The sequence below is a fragment of the Suncus etruscus genome, chromosome 1 (assembly GCF_024139225.1).
Source record: "Suncus etruscus isolate mSunEtr1 chromosome 1, mSunEtr1.pri.cur, whole genome shotgun sequence".
In the NCBI taxonomy this organism is placed as follows: Eukaryota; Metazoa; Chordata; class Mammalia; order Eulipotyphla; family Soricidae; genus Suncus; species Suncus etruscus.
Genome location: NC_064848.1, coordinates 160,826,796 through 160,853,385, shown reverse-complemented (window position 1 = coordinate 160,853,385; position 26,590 = coordinate 160,826,796). Strand labels below are relative to the sequence as shown.

Genomic DNA, 26,590 nt, shown 5'->3' with positions numbered 1-26,590 from the left:
TAGCTTATTTAATGTGCTCTTAATAATTCCATTTTAATTTTTCTTTTCATTTGTAGCTCTGATCGTCTGATAGAAGAGACAATAAGGTAGGAAAGTTTTTTGTTTTATTATAAGTAATTTGCATGAACAGGTAAGGTTTACCCTATTATTACAGCTAAATTAATTTTATTCTCTAAGCTTAATGATAAGCATTGTATTAGATTGCTATGTACTTTTCCCAAGTCTTTCCTATATTTTTATATATAGTAGAAGCAAAAGCATTTGTTTCTAGAACAACAGTAGACTGTTTTGTGGGAGTTAAATTTTCTGAGTAATTAATAGTAATATCAACTTATGTTTTTATTTCATTGGAAAGCAATCAAACTATGATTAGTAAACGTCCTGTTTACACTGTTTAGATTTGGTTTCTGTAAAAGCAACTGTAGAAAATCTGCAGTAGTACATACATAGTATTTGTAATAATAATAATAATTTTGCTTAGAATGTGATAAATTAGTTTGTTAGTTTGAAATGCTTAAGTCTCTTGGTTTGGGGGATCTTTAAATATTTGACAACAGTAAAAGGTACATAAATGAGATATAAACTCTAGAACTCAGCAGTGACTAAAGCAGCAATTTCCAGGGAAGGTAGAATAAACTGCATTGTATTCTTACCATAGCTTTTATTGTTCTCAGGTCCTTTATGTGCTTTATTTAATCTCTTCAAATTCATGCTATAGAGATCCAAGTAAAAAATTGTGGGAAGAGAGTGAGCGAGATAGTACAGGGATTAAGACTTTATTCTTGTGTATTTCCAACCCCAGTTCCATGCCCCACATTGCATGTTACCCAAGCACTGCCAGAAGTCACTTCTGAGCCCTGTCTAGTGTTCCCAAAGGCCAAAACGATAAAAAAGAAGAAAGAAATTTGCTGTAGCTTGTTACGAATATTTAGATTCAGATTCTCAAATCTGAGTAACTGTAGAACCCAGAACTCTAAAGCATTGGGCACCATGATGCCCTCTGTGAACCACCAGGATATTCCAAGGAGACCACAATTGAGATATCATAAATGTGGGCCACAGCATGAGATTAGGGTCAACCATAAGTCTGTGGCCATAAGACAAAAACAAGTTTGAAGTGGTCACAGTCAGAAGATTGAGAAACACTGCTCTCCATCACTGCTCTATTTACTACTCATTCAAAAAAAAATATATATATATATATGGGGGAGGTGGAAAATATATATGTATATACATACCTGACTCTGCTACATTTTAGATCTTTGTTCTTAGATAATCTTTATTTTCCATTTTTTAATGTTTTAAAACAAGGGATCAAGAACAGTACCAATTCTAAAAGAACTGATCCTAAAGATTGCTGTGAGGACAAAGATAATATGAGTAAAATTCCTAGTATGGTGCTTAGCTGGCTGATAATAATCTAAAAATGGTATCTCTAAATTTTTTATCTTTTTTTATATTATTTCATTTCTGCATAACTCCAACAGTAAAAGAATTCCCATATGCTCTTTATCTGGAATTCCCAGTATTACATTTTACCTTTGTTGTTGTTGTTGTTGTTGTTGTTGTTGTTGTTGTTTTGAGTTTTTTTTGGGGGGGTCACACCAGGCAGCGCTCAGGGGTTACTCCTGGCTCTGTGCTCAGAAATCGCTCTAGGCAGTCTCAAGAGACCACATGGGACGCCAGAATCCAAACCACCATCCTTCTGTATGCAAGGCGTTTTGCAAGGCAAATGCCCTACCTCCATGCTATCTCTCCGGCCCTTACCTTTTTTTTTTAACCACAATTTTTTCTGAAGTTTGTTGCATATATGAGTTTTTTAACCCCTAAAAATTTCCATTGTTGTATCTATTTAATTATTTTATAATGAATCTTTATTTTATTCAATGGATTAATAAATCATACATAATATGTCATTCTGATATTTTGGAATTTTAAATTATATATATTAGGTCTTCAGTCTGAACAAAAGTTTTACATAATCGTTTAGTTGATTACTAAGATAGCTCCTTGTGGCTCCCTTTTATTAGCATGTGAATTTAGTCACATTTTGCAAAGAATTTTTTTTATTTTTGTTTTTGGGTCACACCCGGTGGTGCTCAGGGGTTACTCCTGGCTGTCTGCTCAGAAATAGCTCCTGGCAGGCACGGGGGACCATATGGGACACCGGGATTCGAACCAACCACCTTTGGTCCTGGATCGGCTGCTTGCAAGGCAAACGCCACTGTGCTATCTCCCCGGGCCCTGCAAAGAATTTTTAACTTAAAATAGTCCTTGTTTATGGGATTACTCTTGTGCTCAGGACTTACTCCTGGTTCTGTTTCAGCACTACGATCTGTTATGCCAACGATTGAACCTCAGTCTTGTTGTTTGTTTATTTTGTTTAGTTTTTTGGCCTTGCCTGGTGGCACTCAGGTTACTCCTGGCTCTGTGCTTAGGACTTACTCCTGGTGGTGGGGAATCATGGATGCTGGGGATCAAATCTGGGTCAGCTACATGCAAGGCAAGCACCCTACCTGTGGGTGTACCTATTTAAGACCCTAGACCCACCCACTTTTGGGAGGGGTCTTGGGAACCGGATAGTAGGTGTAACCTTACCTGCTAAACCCTCCCATTCCTGGGAGGGGTCTGGGAAATGTTATATAAGGCTTGGACCAAGGGAATTCGGGCCCTTTTTGGCTTGTTGCCCTTTTGGCTCTTTGCCCGTTCTGCGCTGCTGGGCGCTCTGGCTTTTGGGTTCTGTGTTCTGGTCTTTGACCAGCATGGAGCCCAAAGGGAAGATGGCTGAAAGGAGTTTAGATGCAGGGCCAAGAATAACTAGTGCTTAAAAGGTTATGAGATAGGCCACACACATGTGGTGAATAGGGCATGAATAAAGTTAAGGCTTCCTAAAGCCTGCCTGTGAGTGAGTCTTAATTACGCCGATTACCTGGGCCTGGAATCCGCCGGCTGAATGGGGATAAAGCCACGTGGCTGGGGCCTAAGCACAAAGGCCTCCATCCATCGCCATCCAGCCCCATCGCTAATTATTTCATGCTACACCTACCCACTGTGTTCTTGCTCTGGCCCCCAACCCCAATCCTTTTTATTTCCTTTTTTGATCTTACTGCCTGGGACCAACTACCTTAATTAAGCATTATCATTTCAAATCTGACCTGTTTAAGAATTGGTTATGAGTATAAATTTTGTAAATTTGGAATATATCACAGGATAGAAATAATTGAGAATTATTGAATCATTCCTACTTTTACTTTGTTAAAGTGTAAAAGAAATTGCTAGGAGATCCGTTTACTGCTTCTCTTTATTGAAGATATAATAGATTTCATAATGAAACATAAAACTAGTTATGATTTCCTATGCACAGTTCTAAAAGTTACATATCAATTTTCTATATGCAGAATTTTTATTTTTCCTTTTGGGTATAAATTTTTAAATATGTCACAAGGAGATAGCATAAGAGATAATCACATGTAAAAACTCTGAAATTGCTTTCTACACTGCATGACCCTGTCCCAGCTGGGTTTAGCCAAGGTAGCACCAAACTGTCTGGTACCAAACCTGCAATGCCAGTCCAAGCACTACTGAGAGTTCCTCTATTTAAAATATGGGAGGGGGTGTTTAGAGAGATAATATATTACCTGGCAGGGGAGATATCATGATCACGAAGGTGGTTTCCCCAGGACGAGGCTTATCCATTGCACTCTGGATGTGCTGACTCCTGCGATTTCCTCAAATGTGGGAAACTCGACTGCATAATATGATTAAAAGAGAGAGAGAGAGAGAGATAGTATAGGAGGTAAGCCAAACCCTGTTCCATCCTCCGCTCCACATATGGTTCCCAGGGATCACTCCCAAGCATAGAACCAGGAGCAGCCCTAGAGCATCACAGGATATGGTCACCATGCCATCAATTCCACAGGCCTCCCCTCCATAAACAAGCAATAAAATGGGGCCCAGGAGATAGTTCAGTGTATATGTTTTGCATACAGGAAATTCAGTTCAATCCCAGGACCTCAGCTCTCTATTGGCTCCTAGAATACTGCTAGGAATGACCTCAAGTACTGAGACAGTAATCCCTGAGCACCAATAGGTATAGCTTTAAAAAAAATAAAACATAATTTTTATTTTAAATGTTCACTGAATATAGCTTAATGTCGACTTATTGAAAATGACTAGTATATTTTAATAAATTTGCCTTAGATGTGTGACTGTGATCTTTTATTGAAAAATGAAAGTATTTAATTTATAGAACAGGTAAGAAAATAGAAGTTCCAGTAAGCACATCAATGATTTATCATTTTAAAAGCCTTATATATTATCTGCAGCTTTTGTTTGCCTCTTAAGTAGTTGACCCTGGAAAAAAACAACAATCTCGGTTTCACTCAGCTTGGCTCCAAAAGATGGAATGTGATGGAAAGGCATGTCTAGATATACTTCGTGTGGTACTGGAAATCATGCATATTCAACAAGATAATAGCATAATATATGATATTAATATCCATTCTCCAAGGAATAGAAAGTGCTGTGGAAATTATTTTTTAATCTCTATTTACTTCTGAATCAAAGTGCATAGCAGATGTTGATATTACTCTACGTTTAAAAGATAGAGGCATATGTATTCAAAGATTCCCGGCAGATTGCTTAGGACAGGCTTGAATTTGTTTACTTTATACAAAACTGTAACACCACTTTTGGTGGGGGGTGGGGTGTTGTTTTCTCGGTTTTGGTTTTTTGGGTCACACCGGCAACACTCGGGTTACTCCTGTCTCTGCGCTCAGAAGTCGCTCCTGGCAGGCTTGGGAATCATATCAGATGCCAGGAATCAAACTGGCATCTGTCCAGGCCTACTGCTGTGCTACCACTCCTGTGCTATTACCCCCTGTAACACGGATGTGTGCGCGTGCGTGCGTGCAATATTTGGAAACATCACCAACTTTGCTTAGGGGCTATGGTGGTGGGAGGGATTGATTCATTACTGTAGGATTCAAACCAGAACCCCACATGCAATGCATGTGCTCCAGACTTGAGTGCTCACCACAGCCCCTTTAACAACGACTTTAAAAGTTCATGTAGAAAAAAAAAAAGTCCATGTAGGGGCCTGGAGCGATAGCACAACGTTAGGGTGTTTACCTTGCATGCAGACAACCAGGACGGGCCCAGCTTCATTCCTTACATCCCTATGGTCCCCCTGAGCCTGCCAGGAGCGATTTCTGAGCGCAGAGCCAGGAGTAACCCCTGAGCAGTGCCGGATGTGGCCCAAAGACAAACAAAAGGTCCATGTAGGGGGCTGGAGCAAGTAGTTCATTGTGTAGAACATTTCCCTATCATGTAGCCTGTCTAGGTTTGATCACTGACACTCCATGTGGTCCCCTGAGTATCACCTGTACTGGTTTCTGTGTGTAGAGTCAGCAGTAACACTGGATGTGTACCCCTGCCAAAAAAAAAAAAAAAGAACACCTTGTAAAGTAGGTTTATTTTTAAATGACCACATTTTAAGTGTTTGTATCCTGTCATACACTTAAACTGAAAATTTTTTAAGAATTAATAACAAACTGTTAATAAAGCTTCATCTTGTGCTCTTTTAGTTCTTTTTATTATTATTATTATTATTATTATTATTATTATTATTATTATTATTATTATTATTAGTGATTTGGGGGCCATACCCCACAGTACTCAGGGCATACTCCTAGCTCTGTGCTCAGGGATCACTTCTGGCATGCTTGGAGGACCATATGGGATGCAAGGCAAGTAACTACTATTGTTCCTACCCCTCTTGTAGGGTTTTTTTGTTTGTTTGGGTTGTTTTTTTTTTGTTGTTGTTGTTGTTGTTTTTGGTATCTCAGATTTATTGTATTGTTGGGGCCAGAGCAGTGGTGCAAACAGTAAGGTATTTGCCTTGTGCACACTAACCTAGGACAGACTGTGATTTGATCTTTCTATGTCCCATATGGTCCCCCAACCCAGGGGCAATTCTGAGCACATTGTCAGGAGTCCCTGAGCATCAGTGGGTGTGGCCCAAAAAACAAATTTTTTTTCATTGTGTTGTAAACTCAACATGATATGCATCCTTTTTTAATCTTGACTGCTGTGCACTAGGCTTATATGTTGTACTCTGAATTGCCCTGTAACCATTAACCTAAAATGCCCATACCTGACTGTTCAGGGCTTACTCCTGGATTTACACTCAGATTCTCCTGGATACTCCTTTGGAGTGCTGGGCATTGATCCATATTGACCATGTACAACTTAAGTGTACTATTGTACTATTTCTCTCACCCCCTACTAATTTTTTTTAATATTCCAGTTTTCACTTCTGCTCAAGAATATTTTATTTCCTATTGCTTTTAGCAGTGTCACAGTATCTAAGCATTATGCTGTTTTATATCTAAAAGGGATACTGACCTTCCCCTTTATGATTTCATATTGAGGATGATTATGGAATCAGGGAGATCAAAACTTTTTTAAAGTTAATTCTTGTCATGATAAAGATAAAGGGAAAAGATATTGAGACTTTTAAACATAACATCAGAGTAAGCTGTGAAAGACTATACCAGGGGTAACTTATTTGCTTTTCTCTTAGTCGATAATAAATCAGTGAACTGAGTCATTTGACTTGGAAGTTAAACATGCTCGTGTGTCCTAAAATCAGCTTAATTGGTTCTCAAGTAGAACTTTGGAACAAGTTTGTTGCATAAACTGATGGCTTCTTATATCATGAATATTTTGTGATACACTTTTAGTTCTATTTTTATTACAGTGATTTCCTACATCCCTCTCAACAGTTCTTTTCTAATTAAGGATATTTTAATAACTCACCTCTATTAAAAACCATTTTAAGAAACTTTTGTAATATGTGATTACAAATACGTTAATATTTTCACTTGTTACTTAGGTTACTTCATTAATCCAAAAAGAAATAAGGATAGCATGGGGCCAGAGAACTAGCACAGCGGTAGGGCATTAGCCTTGCACACAGCTGACCTGGGATGGACCTGGATTGATCCCCAGCATCCCAGTATGGTCCCCTATGCCTGCCAGAAGCAATTTTTGAGCACAGACCCAGGAGCAACCCCAAGCGCTGCTGGGTGTGGCCCCAAAACAAAACAAACGAACAAAAAGAAATAAGTATAGCATAAGGTGAAGTAGTCATTAGGAAAGGGATTCTGGGAAGGGGTCTTGGGAAGTAAATTTTGTTTTCATGTTCCTGCCTACTGATTTTCAAGATAATATTGCTCACCATAGTGTTCTGTTTGCTTTTAAAGGTATGTTGGATCTTTACAAGATAATCTCAAGTGCCTGTTTAACTTTTTTTTCTTTTTCACACCCTTACAGTATCGCTATGGCAACAAAAGAAAATATGACTTCCCAGAGAGGAATGTTGAAATCAATTCAAAGCAAAATGAATACTTTGGCCAGTATCCTTTTTGAAAATTTAAATTTGTGTGATTTTTTTAAGAAAATATACATTTCTGTTTTATGACAGGTTGTCAATATCAGTAGTAGAAGCCATAGTATTGGCATAATATGAATATACCCTACACCTCAACTTTGTGAAAGTTCATATTATTTCTAAAAGATTGTATACCAGAGGTTTATTTGTATATTTAGGGAAAATTTATAAATACAAAATTTCTAATTATTCACACAATTATTTTACATGTTAAAAGCTCTTGAATCGGGAGATAGCACAGTGGTGTTTGCCTTGCAAGCAGCCGATCCAGGACCAAAGGTGGTTGGTTCGAATCCCTGTGTCCCATATGGTTCCCCATGCCTGCCAGGAGCTATTTCTGAGCAGACAGCCAGGAGGAACCCCTGAGCACCGCCGGGTGTGGCCCAAAAACCAAAAAAAAAAAAAAAAAAAGCTCTTGAATCCTTGTTGGAATGCCACAGAATATATTATTATCTAATATCATGAATTATATGCTTCCTTTTATTTCCCCTTTTTTTTAGTTTGGAGAATAACTCAGTGACAGGTGATTAGAAAGAGAAGGCAGGAGACACCTATAAAGCTGATGAGTTGTAACTGCTGATAGCCTATTTTCACTTTGGTTCATTCTGCACAAGCTGAACTCTAGGATAGCTTCTGTGCTTCTTTGTTGTGACCTCAACTTTTTCTTCTTCAATTTCCCAATTTAAATTAGGATTACTAAAACTTTCAAGAAACTCAGTCTGGTAGGTACCATGCCTCTCTCAGCATGCCTCTCTAAAACATTTGCTTATACTTTGAAAAGCAAGCCTTTTAAGGGAAAAAAATTTTCTAATAACTAAGAGGGGAGGAGCCTGTAATTTTCAAAAGTTGATTATCTTCAGGCCTTTTGATAATTGAAGTCAGTTACTTTTATTTTGATGCCTTCTTTGCCAAGGAAAAGATTATTCTAAAGTGTTTTTTGTATTTTGCAATTTAAATGTATTTTATTTCAACATTATCACTCTTAAGTATAAAACCACAGATCTAAAGTCATTTATATTTTATGTAACTCTCTGTAAGTTTACAAAGTACCAGTATATACATTATCTCATTTTTTATTGCCACAAATTATAATCATTCTAATAGAGCTTGAGTTCAAAAACTCAAATCAAGTGGATATTAGTTGTGACTCTCATGACTAATGAACACCAAAACCCTAATTCAGATTTATTTAAGGCAAAGGCAGGGTTAGTTACTTTGGTTTTTGTTTTTGGTTCACACCCAGCAGTGCTCAGGGGTTACTCCTGGCTCTGTGCTCAAAAATCGCTCCTGGCAGGATTCGAGACCATATGGAATGCTGGAGATCAAATCCAGGTTCATCTTGGGCTGACCACATGCAAGGCAAAAGCCCTACCGCTGTACTATCTCTGTGGCCCCACAGGGTTAGTTATATATCTAAAATTCAGGGATAGTATTTGATCTAGGGCATGCCCAGATGTTACCCAAGTTTCTCTGGAAATTCTATATTTTCTTCCATTTTTATGTGTATTGATCAGACTCTCAGGCAGATTTTCTTATGGTGACAGAGATAACTACATGTATCATGTCCTACCAGCTCAGTATTCTACTTAGGGAAAGGGTGTCTTTTCTAATGATAGTAGTTGAAGTCCCCAAAGAGACTGTCATTGCCCTAGCTTGAGTCACTGCCTTTGCACTGGCCATAGGGAGAGAAACTACTCCTGATCAAAAGTAAGGCACTTGCCTTGCACACAGCAGTGGTGGATTCCCAGGCTACATATGATCAGACCCTAGCCCTGCCGGATGTGTCTCCATCTCCCCCAACCAAAAAAAAAATAATTGTGCTTATAAATTATACCTTTTTTAAAAAAAATTTTAAAGCCCAAAAATACATACAGTATAAAATATTCTAGTTGCATAGAAGATTCAATATAGGAAGAAAAAGTAGTTGTGATCACACATGCTGTAAAATATGTAAGAACACAAATAAGGGGGCCGGAGTAGTGGCTCACACAGTAGGGCATTTGCCTTGCACATGCTAACCTAGGTTGGACCACAGTTTGATTCCTCCGGCATCCCATACTCCCCCAAGCCAGGAGTAACCCCTGAGCATCACTGGGTGTGGCCCAAAAACCAAAAGAAAAAGAAAAAAAGAATACAAGTACAAATCTGCTGAGAGGCAGCATAGGGAGGATACTGAGAACAGAGATAATTGTCTCAGTGCTGCTGTCCTAGGTGGTTTGGTTGGATGTTCTCCAACCTTGACATAATACTTCTACTAACAAAGTGACAACTCCTGCAGGTGCACAGTCAGAAACAGTTGCTAGAAATGCACCCTAAAGGAAGTCATGTGCTTTTGTCTCCAATACATGTACAAGAAACAGCATAAAACTGTTTGGATGTACGAGTATGTGTGCATGCCTCATGACTGCTGTAATACTCCCCTCACTTCTTTAAAAGATACCTTTTGAAGCTGGAGCAATAGTACAATGGTTAGAGTACTTGCACTCAGCCCATTCAGGTTCAATCCCTGGCATTCCATATGGATTCCATAGCACTATCAGGAGCAATTGCAAATGAATACAATTACTAGCCTGCAGAGCCAGGCTAACTCCTTGAGTCACTAGTGTAGCCCCAAAACAAACAAACTAAAGAATTTTTTCATTTCTCCCCTAAGTAACACAGCTGAAGCAGCTTGAGTTACTTTCCTGTCATATTTTACCTACTACTACAAAGCTAAAAAAAAAAAAAAAAAAACAAAAAACAAAGAAAACTCATGCAAATAATTCACCAGTGCTTTTTTTATGTGTTTCCTCTTTATTTTTATTTTGTGGGCCACGTCTGGTGGTGCTTGGGCTTAATCCTGGCTCTGCATTCAAGGTCCACCTCGGGCAGGCCACTGCCTTTTATGCAAGCCCTAGAGTTGTCCACCAATTATCTGAACTCAAGGGGAACTGTCATGTAGGAGACAGGTACTTCATTAGTATCCTTCTGGTAAAACTTCCTGGTCTCCTGAGGAAGGAATTTTAAAAAAGAATGAGAGGTTGTGGCTGACTAGCTATGTCTGTGCCTTTCTAACCTGTGGATATTCTCTGTACCTAACTAGGCTGGCTCGCAGATTGTCCTGCAGACAGTAACTTTTCAGTGCACAAAGTAGCCTTTAGCATTTATGTTTTCCTTTTTCTCATTAATTTGTTTTCACTGTTCTTCTGTACTGCTATTTATTTGGGATAGATTAAGTTGTGAAGTAGTAAAACTTTCTCATTTGGGGACACGTGTGTTTGCTAAAATCTCAGTATAATTTTCTCTTCCCATTCTCAGTGCTTCTTTTTTTTCCCACTGATCTCTATTCTTGTTAATTGCTGTGACTTTTCATTGAAGAGGTTCTAAAAAAATAATGACCTTAATTAAGATTCTCAAAGATCGTTTTCCTGCTGTGAATAGTCTGATCCAACGAATCAACCTTAGGAAACGGCGAGACTCGCTCATCTTGGGTGGCGTTATTGGTGTCTGTACCATCCTCTTGCTACTGTATGCTTTCCATTGATGGGACGGCTCCAGAGACTCTTGACAACCACCACTTTCACACCATGACCTGGAATAAAAAAAAGGAGAAGTTGATTGTCTTGATAATTAGCCTGACTGATGGGATTAATCCAAGACTAACAGCAGTGGACACTCTGACTTGGTCAGGTTAAGCTGAAGCCACAGTTTTTCTGTGCTGACTTTTCTAACACATTTCCATCTGTTTTTAGTTATTTTTTTAATTTTTTTTCTTAAGTTGATTTTTATTTTCTCCCCATGGAGGTAAGTAAACCAATCAAAAACAGAGTTTCTGTGTTTTGGAGATAGTATTGATGGCTGTTGACAAGCCAGGTCTTACAGCTGAACTCTTCAGGAAACAAGGTTTCACTATATCCAAAGACTGCTTTCCTTTTCAACTACCAGATTGAGTTGTAAATAAAAGTAGTTCTTATTCTTTTACTCTGTCCTTAAGATGAGAAATCACAAGTTATTTTGTGATAATCTATGTATAAATTCATACTCTCTGTCTCCATCTCTTAATTTTCAAAGAAAGTTCTTTTTTTTTTTTTTTTTATCCATTCTTTGAGATTCTGACTGGTAAACTTCAGCCCAATTGAAGTGGTCAAAAACAAAAGTCAAACACTGCAAAAACAACCAGTTTTTCTTTTTTGTGTATGTGTGCTCACTACAGGTTTAAGTATGTTATAATGGATAAACATCAAGAATGAAAGACTTATTTTAAAGGAGTCAGTCATTATTTTGATTTTTTTTTATTTATTCTGTTGGAATAATAATACTTTTACAGGTGAAAGTGAAATCTAAATTCTACCATGATAGTAGAAACTAATAATCAATGTTTATCAATGTCCCAACTATTTCTCATGTCAGGATTGTTACTAGTAACTGAAGAGAGAACTACTGAGTTTTCAGTAAGATCAATACAATAAGCCATGCATAAAAAGATGAAGGGTTCACCATCCAGATAATACCATTTGTATCTGCTCAATTGTTGATGAGCAAAAGCCTGATATACCAGAAATACTGTGTTCTATGAAAGCTTGTTCATTCCAAATCTGTTGTGCTTTCCAAACACCCAGAGAATGGCTTCACAATTGAAGGTGCACACGAAAGAATCTGTCTCCATGCACCTGTCTGCTGTTGCTATCCCTGGACAATGTCATAATTTTAAGCCACCTACCAGAATTTGTTTCAAGTTTAACCACTTCTCAGATCCTATAAATGTATTATCTGAACCATCACAAAAAAGTTTGAAATTTTCCAACATCAGAAAGACGTCTTCATCAGTGGAATTGACTATGATATTTGTAATAATGGCTTCCAACTGTGCAACAGGGAGTAAAAAAGATTCTAGCATGTCATTCTTAACAGCATAGTGTATCAATATTATCTTTCAACAGACTTGATTTCTAGACCAATGAATAGACCAACCCTTGGTCTGGTACAGACTGAAAGGTTTTTTTGTTCTAGTGTCAAAGTTTTATTATGTTCCTATATGAAGGGAATTTGATATTTTTAACAGGTTTATTTTTCTAAATATGGGTTGATTGATGGAGATAGTTGATTGGGGATGCCCTTAGAAGAAAACTTAAGTTTTCCCAATGTAACCTTAAAAAATAAGGGAAGTAAGTTAATTTATTAAATTCTCTGTCAAGAGAATGAAACAACTCTCCCCTGATACTTTATTATCTTTGATTTTTCAAAGGTCCTTGATTGGTGGTTGTGCCTCAGCTAGAATATATGGGACTTTGGTTGCTATATAGTTGGCATTTATAAAATCTAAAGTATCATAAATAAAGTTATTTATTTAATTATATTAGAAGACTTTTTTACTAGTCTGATTATTTGGTGCATTCATTAAAGCGGATTGTGTGAGCTAGGACACAAGCAAATCCAGCTTGCTGCCAGTAAGCAAACAGATGCTTTTGGTGGATGATGTGCATTTTAGAGCTGTGCTTAAATGATATAATGGGATTATGTTGGTTATTTTCTTTATGAAAATAAACTAGTTCTTCTAAGGAAGTTGAAAGGTTTCGTGTAGATGTTAGATTCAGATGGGTCTAACTGGTTTTCCAGTCTTTGGCCCGTAGTGAGGTGGCCCAGGGACAGAAGTAGACAGAAAAGCAGAGTGCTTATCTTTTCCCCTTACAGTTTCTTCTTGCAGAAAGATTTTGCAGATAAAGAAGTAGAAGTGTGACACTTACTTTTCCCTGATAGCTGGTTTGAACTTTTCAATTTCGTGCCATGTTTCTGCTTTTTAAATCACCTTGATTTCCTGCACTAGTAAACTTGCAGGCTAACAGTATTTGCTTTATTTAGACCCTCGGGCCGTTTGCGGCCCTCCATACAACATTTTGTGGCCCTGCCGTAGAGGAATCTTTTTTTGTTTTGTTTTGTTTTAGTTGTTTGGGTCACACACCCCCAATGTTCAAGGCTTACTACTGAATTTGCACTCAAGGATCACCCGACTTTGCCTCCTGCAGCCTCCAGGTAAATTGATTTTGAGACCCCTGAGAGCCAATCAGAACTGGGAACTCTGAAGAATCTTTTATTTCTGGTCTCAAATGTTGCCTCTTGTATTTTTTTGTTTTGTTTTTGTCAAATTTTTGAGGCCTTTCTGGGCAATATTCAGTGGTTACTCCTGGCTCTACACTCAGGAATTACTCCTGATGATGCTCGGAGACCATATAGGATAATGGGGAATGAACCTGAGTTGCCCATGTTCACAAACATCCTACATGCTGTGCTATTGCTCCAGTCCCAGATGTTATTCCTTGGGAGTTATTCCTCAGCCATTGACTCATGTAAAAGAATCTTTCCTTTTTGGACCTTTCTAGCAACCACTGAGAATTTTTCATTTCACTTTACAAGTATGAAAAACCTTGACAACAGAAAGGTAGAAATTACAAAATGGAGTATGTTTGTGACTTTTTGATATATGTGTATAACTAGTAAAAAAAAAAAATAAATCAGTTACTCAAGTTCAAGCCAACATATTTAAGTTCTTTGGTTTATCTGGGTTCTTCTCTACATTCTATTCTAATTATTAATTTTCGCTATTCCTAAAATCTGCACTTTTCCCCTTTACTTTTCTAATATTAGAAAGAGGCTCTCTTTCTCCACAATTCTTCTGTCCTTTATGAATATCTTTTTTGTTTGTTTTTGTTTTTGGATCACACCCAGTGGTACCCAGGTGTTACTTCTGACTCTGCGCTTTGGGTACCAGGGGACTATATTGCATGCTGAGGATCAAACCCTAATCTGCTTCATGCAAGGCAAATGCCCTAACCACTGTGCTATCACTCCAGCCTCAAGAATACGATTTTAAATACTATCCAATGCGGGGCTGGAGCGGTGACATAAGTGGTAATGTGTCTGTCTTGCCCATGCTAGCCTAGGACAGACCTCGGTTCAATCCCCCAGATTCCCAAATGGTCTCCCAAGCCAAGAGCAGTTTCTGAGTGCACAGCCAAGAGTAACCCCTGAGCATCACCAGGTGTGGCCCAAAAACAAAAACAAAAAAATACTGGAGCCAGAGAGATAGCATGGAGGTAAGGTGCAGAAGACCTTGCATGCAGAAGGTCGGTGGTTTGAATCCCAGCATCCCATATGGTCCCCCGAGCCTGCCAGGAGTGATTTCTGAGCGTAGAGTGAAGAGTAATCCCTGAGTTTTTGGGTGTGACCCAAAAACCAAAAAAAAAAAAAAAAAAAAAATACTGCCCAATGCAAGGATCAAACTTGGGAACTCCATCCTTGAATGAATTCATTATTCAGTTTTATAATTGAACTCCATTTCAATTATAAAATTGAAATAAGTGATGGAAAGAGATGCTCTGAGTCGTTTTATTCTACCTAGAGCCAAATATTTATTTTTGTTATTTTCCATTGGATGCTGACTAAATCTGATCAGAAAAAATAAAATGTATTTCAGGAGCTGGGGAGATAGTAATAAATAAGGTGCTTGCTTGCCTTGATGCAGCCAACCCAGGTTTGACCCCAGCGTCCATTGTGATCCTCTAAGCCCTTCCAGGAGTAAGCCCTTTGCACAGTCATGTGTAGTCCCTGAGGGGAAAATAAGAGAAATGAACATTGTGATACTTGTGGACCTATTAGAGTTGAGGCTCCTTAGTCTTGCATTCCCACTGTTAATTTCTCTCACATTGTTAATAATTTCACTCTGATGAAAAAAGACTTTAAAGAAGTTCACTAGTTGGGGGTTGGAGTGCTAGCACTGTGGGCAGGGTGTTTTCCTTGCACTCATCCAACCCAGGTTAAATTTCCGGCAGCCCATATGGTTCCCCTGAGCCTACCAGGAGTGGTTTCTGAGTGCAGAGCCAGGAGTAGTACTCTTGAGTGCTGCTGGGTGTGGCCCCAAAACAAAAATTTAATTTTTTATAAAAGAAAAAAAATTCACTAGCTTTTTTGGTGTCTAATATTTCATGTCATATCTTCAAAGATATGAATTTTTGGGAGTTGACTAGTATTGCATTGAGTTTTATAACAAATAGTAACTAAAGAACAGATGGTTTCTTCTCAGACAATTTCTGATTGTGTACTCCTTTGGGGTTAGCCTGGTCTCCAAAAAAAATGGAGAGCTTGGCATTATGGTCTTCACACATTAAATCTTATCTCTTTATATACTTAAATATATATTGTCTTGTATAAAAGAAAGTAAGTTAGGAAGTGTCTCTTGGAATATTTATTGGTTAAGAAGCGAGGCAAAGTTGGGCCATGTTTGAGAGCTCTTTCTCGTTTTCTTTCTACCTAAAGTCTCACGTAAATGTTGTATTTTCACCTGATCCTGAACTGTATTAGCTTTTAGGGAGGGAAACAGGAAACCAATTACAGTCACACTTTATGATGATAGAAGATGTTTTCTCATGAAAAAAATGCCAATACAGATTATTTTTAAATTATTCCAGGTGCAGTTTCTAATTTTTGCCTTTAAAATGGCTTCTTGAAACCAGTTTTGTTGTACTTATAATTTTTGATCTCCTCTAAATGCACATTTCTGACTGTACAGAAGAAACTTTGTTATGTAATTTATTAATAAATTAGAAGTCTAAATGGTTGTGCTTGTGGTTGTTTCTTTTGGAATAGAAACTATTTCTCACAGTGTCCTAATACCCAAAGTTTCTGTTGGAGCCAGAGAGATAGCACGGAGGTAGAACATTTGCCTTTCATGCAGAAGGACAGTGGTTTGAATCCCAGCATCCCATATGGTCCTCCCCCTCTCCCCCCCCCCAGCCTGCCAGGAGTGTTTTCTGAGCGTAGAGCCAGAGCCAGGAGTAACCCCTGAGTGCTGCAGGGTGTGACTCCAAAGAAAAAGAAAGAAAAGAAAAGAAAAGAAAAACAAGTCCAGAGGATTAACTAATTTTCTCATAATCTTAGTGACCACTAAAACAAGAATTTGAATCTTGAGTGCACTTTGATGGCAAGTTTTGTGCTTGTGCCACAAAAATAGATTATAGCTCATGCTGTTTGAACAAAAATTTTATTATGAAAATTATAAAAGCCATTAATTTAACTGTTTAAAATCTATTTAAGGCCTTGTGGCTTGATTTTTTTTTCCCAAAAAATGTGAATTACAAACCAGGAACTTGATGAAGACCTTAACTCATTTGTGTGAAGCAAACATGATAATCACTATGCTACGGAAACAAGACAATGTAAATAACTGTTTCGTTGCAAAAACTAATATACTCTACCCAAGAGTGCAAAAACTTGAATTTAAAAGTGATGTCTACAACTATATTCACAGCAGCACTATATAAAATAAATAGCTACGGTCTAGAAACAGCCCAAATGTCTAAAAACAAATGAGTGGGTGAAGAAATTATGTATATATACATTGAATAATTTAAGAAAATATGAAATTCTGCCTTTTACTGCAACTTGGTTGGAACTTGAGGTTATCTTATAATGCAGAGGGAGAACAAATGCCACCTATGTCAAGCGATGTTTGCAAAGAGACAACGGAACAAAGAAATCTTAGCAGAAATGAGGTCTAAATTGAGGGGGCAGGGTAGTAGTTGAGTTTAGGGAGTGTTGGAGCAGTCTAAAAGGGATATAGACCAGTGGTGGAGTTTCTTTAATGGTGTGGGGTTACAGTAGATGTATCCCAAAAGTACAAATAATGCTATTATTTTAAAATTTAATTAACTTTGAGGAGGCTTTTGGGCCACACAGTGGTGCTCAGGGATTACCAGGAACCACTCCAGGCATGCTTGGGACCCATATGGAATATCAGAGATTGAACCCAGGTTGGCAGCAGGTAAGGCAAGCGCTCTACCCACTCTGTCCCCAAAAAACTTCAATAATAGTTTAAAAGTATAAGATGGTAGTTTAGATTGCATTGAACTTGAAGAAATTATACTTGGGTGACTTTGATTTGGAACAAACTCTTGCCAGACTGTTCATTCTCTGGCTTAGCCCCTCAGAATTATGAGAAGTAGCTGAGGCTTAGCCTGATGAGGCCTCTCAGTACAGACAGGTCCTCAGGCAGTGGCAGCCAGACTTAGTTGGTGACTTGTTTTCTTTCCAGATGATTTTAATGGGCTCTCTCAAACTGACCTCTCATGGCTGAAGGATCAGAAACTCCCCTGTATATCTGCTACCAGATACCAGCAATGGCTACAGAATCTCATTGAATGTTTCCTCTTAAGGTATTTGACTTGTACTCAAAAACGTAAAGCAAAGCACATGCTCAGTTCCCACCACCTCACCCCACTCCACCCAAAAATACTACCAGGAGCAGTAGGTGTGGTTTCAATATCAAAGAGATTTCTTATTTCTTTTTTTTTTTTTTTTTTTTTTGGGCCACACCCGGTGACGCTCAGGGGTTACTCCTGGCTATTGGCTCAGAAGTCGCTCCTGGCTTGGGGGACCATATGGGACGCCGGGGGATCGAACCGCGGTCCGTCCTAGGCTAGCGCAGGCAAGGCAGGCACCTTACCTCCAGCGCCACCGCCCGGCCCCTTCTTATTTCTTTTTTAAAAAAATAAAGTACTTTATTTAAAGACCGTGTATTACATAGTTGATTATAATACATTTATGAGAGCCAAATGTGTGAAAACTATTTTATCTCACAATGAGGTAACTAAGTCATTGTCAAAAAGTTTACTAAGCTCTTGTTGCTAGTTGATCTTTCTGTTACTTCTTTTGTTTCTGAACAGTAGGTGGCTTTGAATACACCTTGGCATCTAAATTGGTTATGTTCTGAATAGGATGGTAGTATTAAAGATAATCGGAGTTGTCAAGCAGCCACATATGTATCTGCCTGGTCCAGGATTCCCAAGCACTGTGGCTGATACTATGGCTTTTGCGGGGCATGTTTTCATACTTCCAGAAGTATGAGAAGTATGAGAAGGCACTCCAAAAAAGTCTGGGTGATGTCAGGAAATACTGCGTCCCTGGAGTTTGGGTCTGATTGTTGTCTGCAGAAAACTATAGATGAGTGGTGAAGCAGGGTCATTGATAAAGTGGTGATTGTGTGTGGTGGGTACAGCTGGAACAAGGGCAGGAACTTGGGCTACCTCTTCTCTTGAGATTGCCAGCTTTCAACTGCATAGCCTTGGCTTGGTTTACATCTCTTTCAAGAATAGTTGAGTCTATGAAGCTAACTGGATGAAGATGGTGACTGCATTTGAGGTGCAGGGTGGGAGGGATGCCTGTACTCCCCCAAAAAACTTGGTATTGTCAGCATACATAGCATACATATGTATACCAGCATACATAGAGTTTTGGTCAGATTGGTGTTTCTTCAGAGAGCTGCAGGTGTGTGATGAAGTGGTATCTATGGGTGATGAGTATAGCTTGGTATAGCTTTGGCAGGTTGTGGGTTTGGCCTGCCCTCCTGAAATTACCAGCCTTCAGCGATATGGCTGGTGCATCTATAATTTTTCTTGGCTTGGTTTACACATCTTTTGAGATAGATTGAGTCTATGGAGCTGGCTGGATTACCGACATGGCACCTTCTTGTTCATTTCTGAAAGAGGAAGGGGGGGGGCAATTTTCCTGCTTCAGGGCCAGAGCAATAATACAGCAGGTAAGACCTTGCCAACCCAGATTCGATCCTAAGCATCCCATGTGGTCCCCCAACCACCACCAGGAGTGATACCTGAGTGCAGAGTCAGGAGTAAGCCCTGAGCACAACCTGATGTGGCCCTAAAAGAAAAAAATATATATTTTTCCTGCTACTGGAGATAGTACTTGCTGACTGAGTTGGTGCTGAGAGGAATGCACATCTACCTGAGGTCTTCCAATCCATGTGGGCCAAGATTTCCTACCTCTGAGGAACTGCTAAACTTGCAAAATGTGTTTAAATGAACACACTTAAAACTAAGAAGTTGGGTACTGAAAAGTCTGGGAGGAGAAGAACTATTCAAGGAACCCCAGAGATCACCAAATGCTGCCTGGTCTGTGATACTATTTGCTTCCTTTGAGGAACAGAGCTCTTAGAAAAGTCATCTTATGGGGCCAGAGAGATAGCACAGCTTTGCACACAGCTGATCCAGGACTGATGGCAGTTGGAATCCCGGCATCCCATATGGTCCCCGTGCCTGCCAAGAGTGATTTCTGAGTGCAGAGCCAGAAATAACTCCTGAGCACTGCCAGCTGTGACCCAAAGATACAAAAAAAAAAAAAAAATATTTTTTAGCACATATCTTTTTTTTTTTTTTTTTTTTTTTTTTTTGGTTTTTGGGCCACACCCGGCAGTGCTCAGGGGTTACTCCTGGCTGTCTGCTCAGAAATAGCTCCTGGCAGGCACGGGGGACCATATGAGACACCGGGGTTCGAACCAACCACCTTTGGTCCTGGATCGGCTGCTTGCAAGGCAAACCCGCTGTGCTATCTCTCCGGGCCCTTAGCACATATCTTTGAGACCTTCTCAAACATCCATTAAGTGAGGAAGTTGAACCTCCCAAGTAACACATTCCAGGGGACCTGGAGGCCACTCCCAGTGATTCTTGGTCAACCAGGTCTTACTGTTCTATACTGGGGCCCACAGATTCGATTCTGTTCAGACCTGTCATACAGAGAAGCACTAGGGCCACATCCAGTGGTGCTGAGATGAGCTGGGGGTGCATGGATTGAACTCAAGTCCTGAGCATGCAAAGTGTACAGCCCTGACCTCTGTGCTGCCTCCCAGGTCCTCAATTAGTTTCCTGCTAATGAAATTACAGCATGAGGTACAATGAGCAAATATGACTGGTGGGTTCTTTTAACAATTCCAGAAGCATAGGTTTTGGATTTTGGGTTTGAGGTCTACACTCAGAGGTGATCAGAGCTTACTCCTAGTGTTATGAACAAATTAGAATTAACTATGTGCAAGGCCTTTCTGACCCTTAAAGCTGTTTTTCTTTTGTTTGTTTAGTTTTGGTTTTTTGGGAGGCACACCAGGTTTGCTCAAGGATTACCCCTGGCTCTGCACTCAGAAATCGTTCCGGGCATGCTCAAGGGATGTCAGGAATGGAACCTGGGTCCATCCCAGGTCAGCCGTATGCAAGGCAAAAGCCCTACTACTGTAGGCCACTGTAGACCATCTCTCTGGCCTCCTTAAAGCTGTTTTAAACTATTTTTCCTAGTGACAAGTATCATTAAATGAGTATAACTTATAACTTAACATTTTCCCTTTCTCATAATGTTATACTGATAAAAGAGCATCTTGTGTTTTTCACCATGGAATATGCCCTGTACTCTCCATTTCGATCTCTATCTCCTCTTGAATGTGTCACCAACTGTGACCCCCATTATTCATTAAAGACCACAGATAGCAACCACTCTGGGCTGAGTACTGGCTTCCCATCTCACTCTTAAACACTATACAGAACTGACTAGCTTCCAAATTCTCCATCTCCAATTCCAAATTGTCCATCATTCTTTCTCAAGAATATCTGGCAGTTTTTGCTTTTCTATAATAACTTGGTATGAGCTAAATCTTGAGATATATGCCCACAGGTTTCTGCTTTAAAAACAATAAAGCCCCAAGCTGGATTCTTCAGAGGAAGGACAGATAAATATCCAGATAGATTGATAATATGAAGTAAGAAGACCCCCTATAGGGGTGGTCAATTGTGCTAGGGTTCAAACTGGAGGTCTTCTGCATGTAGGACACACATTCTTGACCCCTGAGCTATTTCCCCCAACCTTTGAATTCAGCCACCTTTCCCTAACAGGAGTCAGCAACCTTTAAGACATAAAAAGCCACTTAGACTCATTTCGGAAGGAAAAAAAAAAAAAAAAACCTGGGAGCTACAAAACCATCTGACATTTAAAACAAATATAGCACTGCATTCATTGTTTCTTATCTTAATGTTATATACAGGATCATGCAGTTAGCTGTCGATCTGAAGGAAAAAAATAACTTTTTCACTTAATATATTTGTGCAAATTTGTAGCCAATTAAAACATTTAAGTGATAATGCTCCCCGGTCCCCTGCAATCCTCCCTGCTCTTGGAGCTGCGGCAAAGCTTCAAAAGAGCCGCATGCAGCTCTGGAGCTGCAGGTTGCTGACCCCTGGTCTAACCAAAGCTTCCTCATCTTTTATGGACTAATCAGCAGTGCTGTCAAATTTGTACAGGGAGAGGAATTTGGCCTTAGAAGTGTTCTACTCTGCACTGAAGGCTCTGAGGTCAATGAGCACATCACTACCCACTCTTAAGTTCAGCTCTCTAGTTTGCAAATAGAGTTCAGCTATGTGCAGTTGTAGAGATCAAACCAAAGGGAAGGTAACCATGGTATGAAATTCCTAGGAGTGTGGGACAGACGATACACATGGCTAATTTGGGTTCAATCCCCAGCACCACATATAGTAGGAAGATCTCCCAGCCAACAGCAGATCAGTGGATAGCTAATTTGTGTTCTTTTTTTTTTTTTTTTCTTTATTGCCCTTCCCACCATTGTCACTGATATGTTATCAGAGTTATCACATCTGGCAGTGGTGCTACCTAGGGATCATACATTAGGTTGCAGAGCTCACTAACGTTTGCACTCCTTAAGTTGCAGTGAGGGCTCATGCACTTGCCAGGGCTCATGCACTGTTTTTGTTTTAGGGTCACATACATAGGTGCTTGAGGAACCAGAGATCAGGCGTGGGGCTCACATTAAAAAAAAAAAAAAAAACACATGTAGGCCACCTCTCTGAGGCATCACTAGGGGCTCTTAGTTGAGCCACAAAGTTGTGATTATGGTGCTCACCGTGGGCCACTGTCATACCATATGGTCATCTTGGTTTTTGTTTTTTCATGGTGTGTGTGTGTGTGTGTTTAAGTTTTGAGCCAATGCCTGGCAATGCTCAGGGTTTACCTGGCTCTGCACTCAGGAATCACTCCCAGGGATTGAACCTTTGTCAGCTGTGTACAAGGCATGTGCCCTACCCATTGTCCAATCTCTCTGGCCCTTATCATGTCTAGGGGCTTATTCAGAAACTGATACAAAAGCAATAGAGATGAAGGGAAGGAGAACGAAACTGTCACCTAACTAATTCCTAGGCATGACTTGTGGCAAAAGACACCTGCCTTGCAAGCCTAAAGCCTTAAATTTAATCCCTGACTCTGTCTACATGTACCACATGAGTCCTGGTAGCTTTACTCTCTAGGGGCCCCAGCCCACACCAGGTGTGTGACCCCCCCCCCAATCCATCACTACAACTAAAAACAGATGGGCTCATACTGAGGCTAGAAGTGGTATAGGCCATGCAGGTCCCACTCCCAGAATCATAGACACCACAGTTAAAGTGTTTGGCCCCAGCAAGCTCCACAGCCCAGCATTACAACAACTTCAGCAGCATAGGGAAAGGAATTGGGTAGAGGAGAAAACTCAGGTAACTTCGAAATTTAATTAACTCCAATTCAGAGCCCCCCTCCCTGGGCCAAGAGGAAACAAAATTCCAGCTTGGCCCTAATTGACTCACCTTCCCTTTACATCCTGGGTCATGCAAAACTCCCAAGGGTCTTAGTACATTTGATTCTTACACTGACTCACCCTCCAACCTCTGACTCATCCTGTCTGAGGTTTAGCCTCCCTGGGGCATCCCCTTACATCATTGCCCTGAAGTGCTGCCACTCCCTTGCAGTCCTATTGGGAATTGGAACATTGACCTGGAACAAGGTATCAGCTGATCCCGGTATCCCCTCACCTCCTAAGATTTCCCAATTACTCAATTGGCACCTCTCTCTCACCACTCCCTAACCCCACCAATCTTCCCACCCTCTTCTCTCCCCCACTAGAATGAGCTGCTCTTTGTGAAACTTTTCCTGAGCTGGGGAGATCTGGAAAGTATAGATGCAGAGTCATCAGTCTCAACTACAGATGAAGGGCATCTTCCCCAGGAGATGTCTGGCCCTGTTCACAGACTTTGGTCATTACCGCTGGATCAGGGCTCAGGGGCACACTTCCAGTCATGAAAGATGAGGATCAGAGATATTACTAAAGAGAACTAAATTCCCTAGAGAACAGTTCTACTCAGCAGATATTAGCCCATGCAAAATGTGTGGAAGGCCAAAGTTGAGAAAGCCTAGTAAGGGACTGGAGTGATTGAATAGAAGATAGGTCATTGGTCTTATGCACAGCCAACCTGGATTCAATTCCTACTAGCACCCTGTATGATCTGAGACCTGCCAGGAGTGATTCCCCGAGTGCAGAACCAGGTTAGTAAGCCCTGAGAGCACCACAGGGTGTGACCAAAAGAAAAGACAAAAAAAAAAAAATGGGGGGGGCCACACACCCAATGACGCTCAGGGGTTACTCCTGGCTATGCACTCAGAAATCGCTCCTGGCACATCCCTAAGACTTACAGCAGACATGTCACAAGAAACTCTCAAGGCCAGAAGACAGTGGTGGGATATTGTGACAAGACTGAATGAAATGAATGCCTCACCGAGAATACTGCACCCAGCCTGACTCATGTTCAGGTTTGAAGGAAGAATACATAGCTTCATGGATAAACAACAGCTCAGAAACTTCACAGATGAAAAACCAGCCTTAAAGGAAAAACTGACAGGTCTACTCTAAGAAAAAGAGACCAAGAAACACAGCAAACTTATCTACAAAGATGACATTAAATCCTATGACAATCATCTCCCTCAATGTCAATGAACTAAATTCACCAATTAAAAGACACAGAGTGGCAAATGGGTAAAAAAGATGAATCCAACCTTCTGCTGCCTACAAGAAACACATCTGAGTAGTCAGAACAAACATAGACTCAAAATCAAAGGCTGGAGGAAAATCATCCAAGCAAACAACACCCTCAAAAAAGTTGGGGTGGCCATATTAATATCTGATGACACCAACTATATACTCAGAAAAGTGGTAAGGGACAAAGATGGACACTATGTACTAATCAAGGGATATGTGCAGCAGGAAGAAATTAGACTATTAAACATATATGCACCCAATGAGAGACCAGCAAATTATCTAATACAGTTACTGACAAATCTGAAAGAAGAAATCAATAATAACACAATAATTGTGGGAGACCTCAACACGGCCCTATCAACACTTGATAGGTCAACCAGACTGAAACCCAACAAAAACATACTAGCCCTGAAAAGAGTAATGGAAGAAAGAGGACTAGTAGATATATATAGGACACTCCGTCCCAAAAAACCTAGATACACATTCTTCACCAATGTACATGGATCATTCTCCAGGATAGACTACATGCTGACACATAAAACATACTTCCATAAAATCAAGAGTATAGAAATCTTGCAGGCTATCTTTGCTGACCACAAGGCTCTGAAATTAGATGTGAACTACAAAGGCACACAGAAGAAAAACTTTAACAATTGGAAATTAAACACCCTGCAACTGAACAACCAGTTGGTCTGAGATGAAATCAAAAAGGAAATCAAAACTTTCCTGGAAACAAATGATAATGAAGACACAAACTGCCAGAATCTATGGGAGACAGCAAAAGCAGTCCTGAGAGGAAAATTTATAGCTCTACAAGCACACATCAGGAAGGAAGAAGGGGCATGTCTGAATAACTTAATGACGCAGCTCAAAAAATTAGAAAATGACCAACAAAAGGAACCAAAAATAGGGAGACAGAAGGAAATAACAAAGCTGAAAGCAAAAATCAATGAAGTGGAAAACAAAAAAACAATCCGAAAGATCAACAAAAGTAGAAGTTGGTTCTTTGAAAAAATAAACAAGATTGATAGACCATTGGCAAAACTCACAAAGAGAGAGAAATCTGATAACCCGTATTAGAAATGAAAAGGGGGAGATCACGACAGATATTGCAGAGACCCAAAGGGTAATCAGAGACTACTTTGAGAAACTTTATGCTACTAAACACGAGAACCTAGAAGAAATGGAAAAATTCTTGAAAACATAACCTTCCACATTTAAGTAAGGAGGATGTAGCATATCTAAACACCCCCATCACTGCTGAGGAAATTGAAACTGTAATCAAACATCTGCCCAAAAAGAAAAGCCCAGGCCCAGATGGATTTCCTAACGAATTTTTTCAAATCTTTTAAGAGGAGCTACTACCAATCCTAGCCAGGCTCTTCCATGAAATTGATAAAATGGGAACACTCCCAAACAGCTTTTATGAAGCCAACATCACCTTGATACCAAAACCGGACAGAGATGCTGCCAAAAAAGAAAATTACAGATTCCTGATGATGCAAAGATCTTCAACAAAATCCTGGCAAATAGGATCCAATGTATCATCAAGAAGATCATACACTACGACCAAGTAGGTTTCATCCCAGGAATGCAAGGATGATTTAACATCCGTAAATCTATCAACATCATACACAACATCAGCATGAAGAAAAATAAAAACCACATGATCATATAAATAGACACAGAGAAAGCATTTGATAAGGTCCAACACCCATTCTTGATCAAAACTCTCAGCAAGATGGGAATGAAAGGAACCTTCTCAATCTAGTTGAAACCATCTACCACAAGCCAATAGCAAATATTATCCTCAATGGAGAAAAACTAAAAGCCTTTCCTCTAAATTCTGGTAGAAGGCAAGGCTGTCCACTCTCATCACTCCTCTTCAACATAGTACTGGAAGTGCTTGCTATAGCGATCAGGCAAGAAAAAGATATCAAGAGAATCCAGATAGGAAAGGAAGAAGTCAAGCTCTCATTGTTTGCAGATGACATGAAACTCTACTTAGAAAACCCTAAAGACTCTACCAAAAAGCTTCTAGAAACAATAGACTCATATAGCAACGTGGCAGGCTACAAAATTAACACACAGAAATCAATGGCCTTTTTATACACCAATAATGATAGGGAAAAGAAGGAGGTCAAGAAGGCAATCTCATTCACATTAGTGCCACACAAACTCAAATATCTTGGAGTCAACTTGACCAAAGACGTGAAGGACCTATACAAAGAAAACTATAAAAACCCTGCTCCAAGAAATAAGAGAGGACACACGGAAATGGAAACACATACCCTGCTCATGGATTGGCAGGATTAACATCATTAAAATGGCAATACTCCCCAAAGCATTATACATATTTAATGCGATCCCTTTAAAAATGCCCATGACATTCTTCTAAGAAGTGGATCAAACACTTATGAAGTTCATCTGGAACAATAAACACCCTCGAATAGCTAAAACACTCCTAGGGAAAAGGA

The 26,590-nt window shown here is 39.7% G+C and overlaps 1 protein-coding gene and 1 pseudogene across 2 annotated transcripts in view; both read left to right on the top strand.

Moving 5' to 3' along the window:
* GOSR1 (golgi SNAP receptor complex member 1) overlaps positions 1-12,794 on the top strand; it is a 45,036-nt gene extending 32,242 nt beyond the window's left edge. For both annotated transcript variants that reach the window (XM_049782677.1, XM_049782669.1), the window contains exons 7-9: positions 57-86; positions 7,336-7,418; positions 10,852-12,794. In XM_049782677.1, coding sequence (XP_049638634.1) covers positions 57-86; positions 7,336-7,418; positions 10,852-10,976 — 238 coding nt within the window. In that variant the 3' untranslated portion in view covers positions 10,977-12,794. The remainder of the gene's footprint in view (positions 1-56; positions 87-7,335; positions 7,419-10,851) is intronic.
* LOC126032622 (uncharacterized) lies at positions 3,632-3,762 on the top strand (annotated as a pseudogene).
* Positions 12,795-26,590: the final 13,796 nt, after the last annotated feature.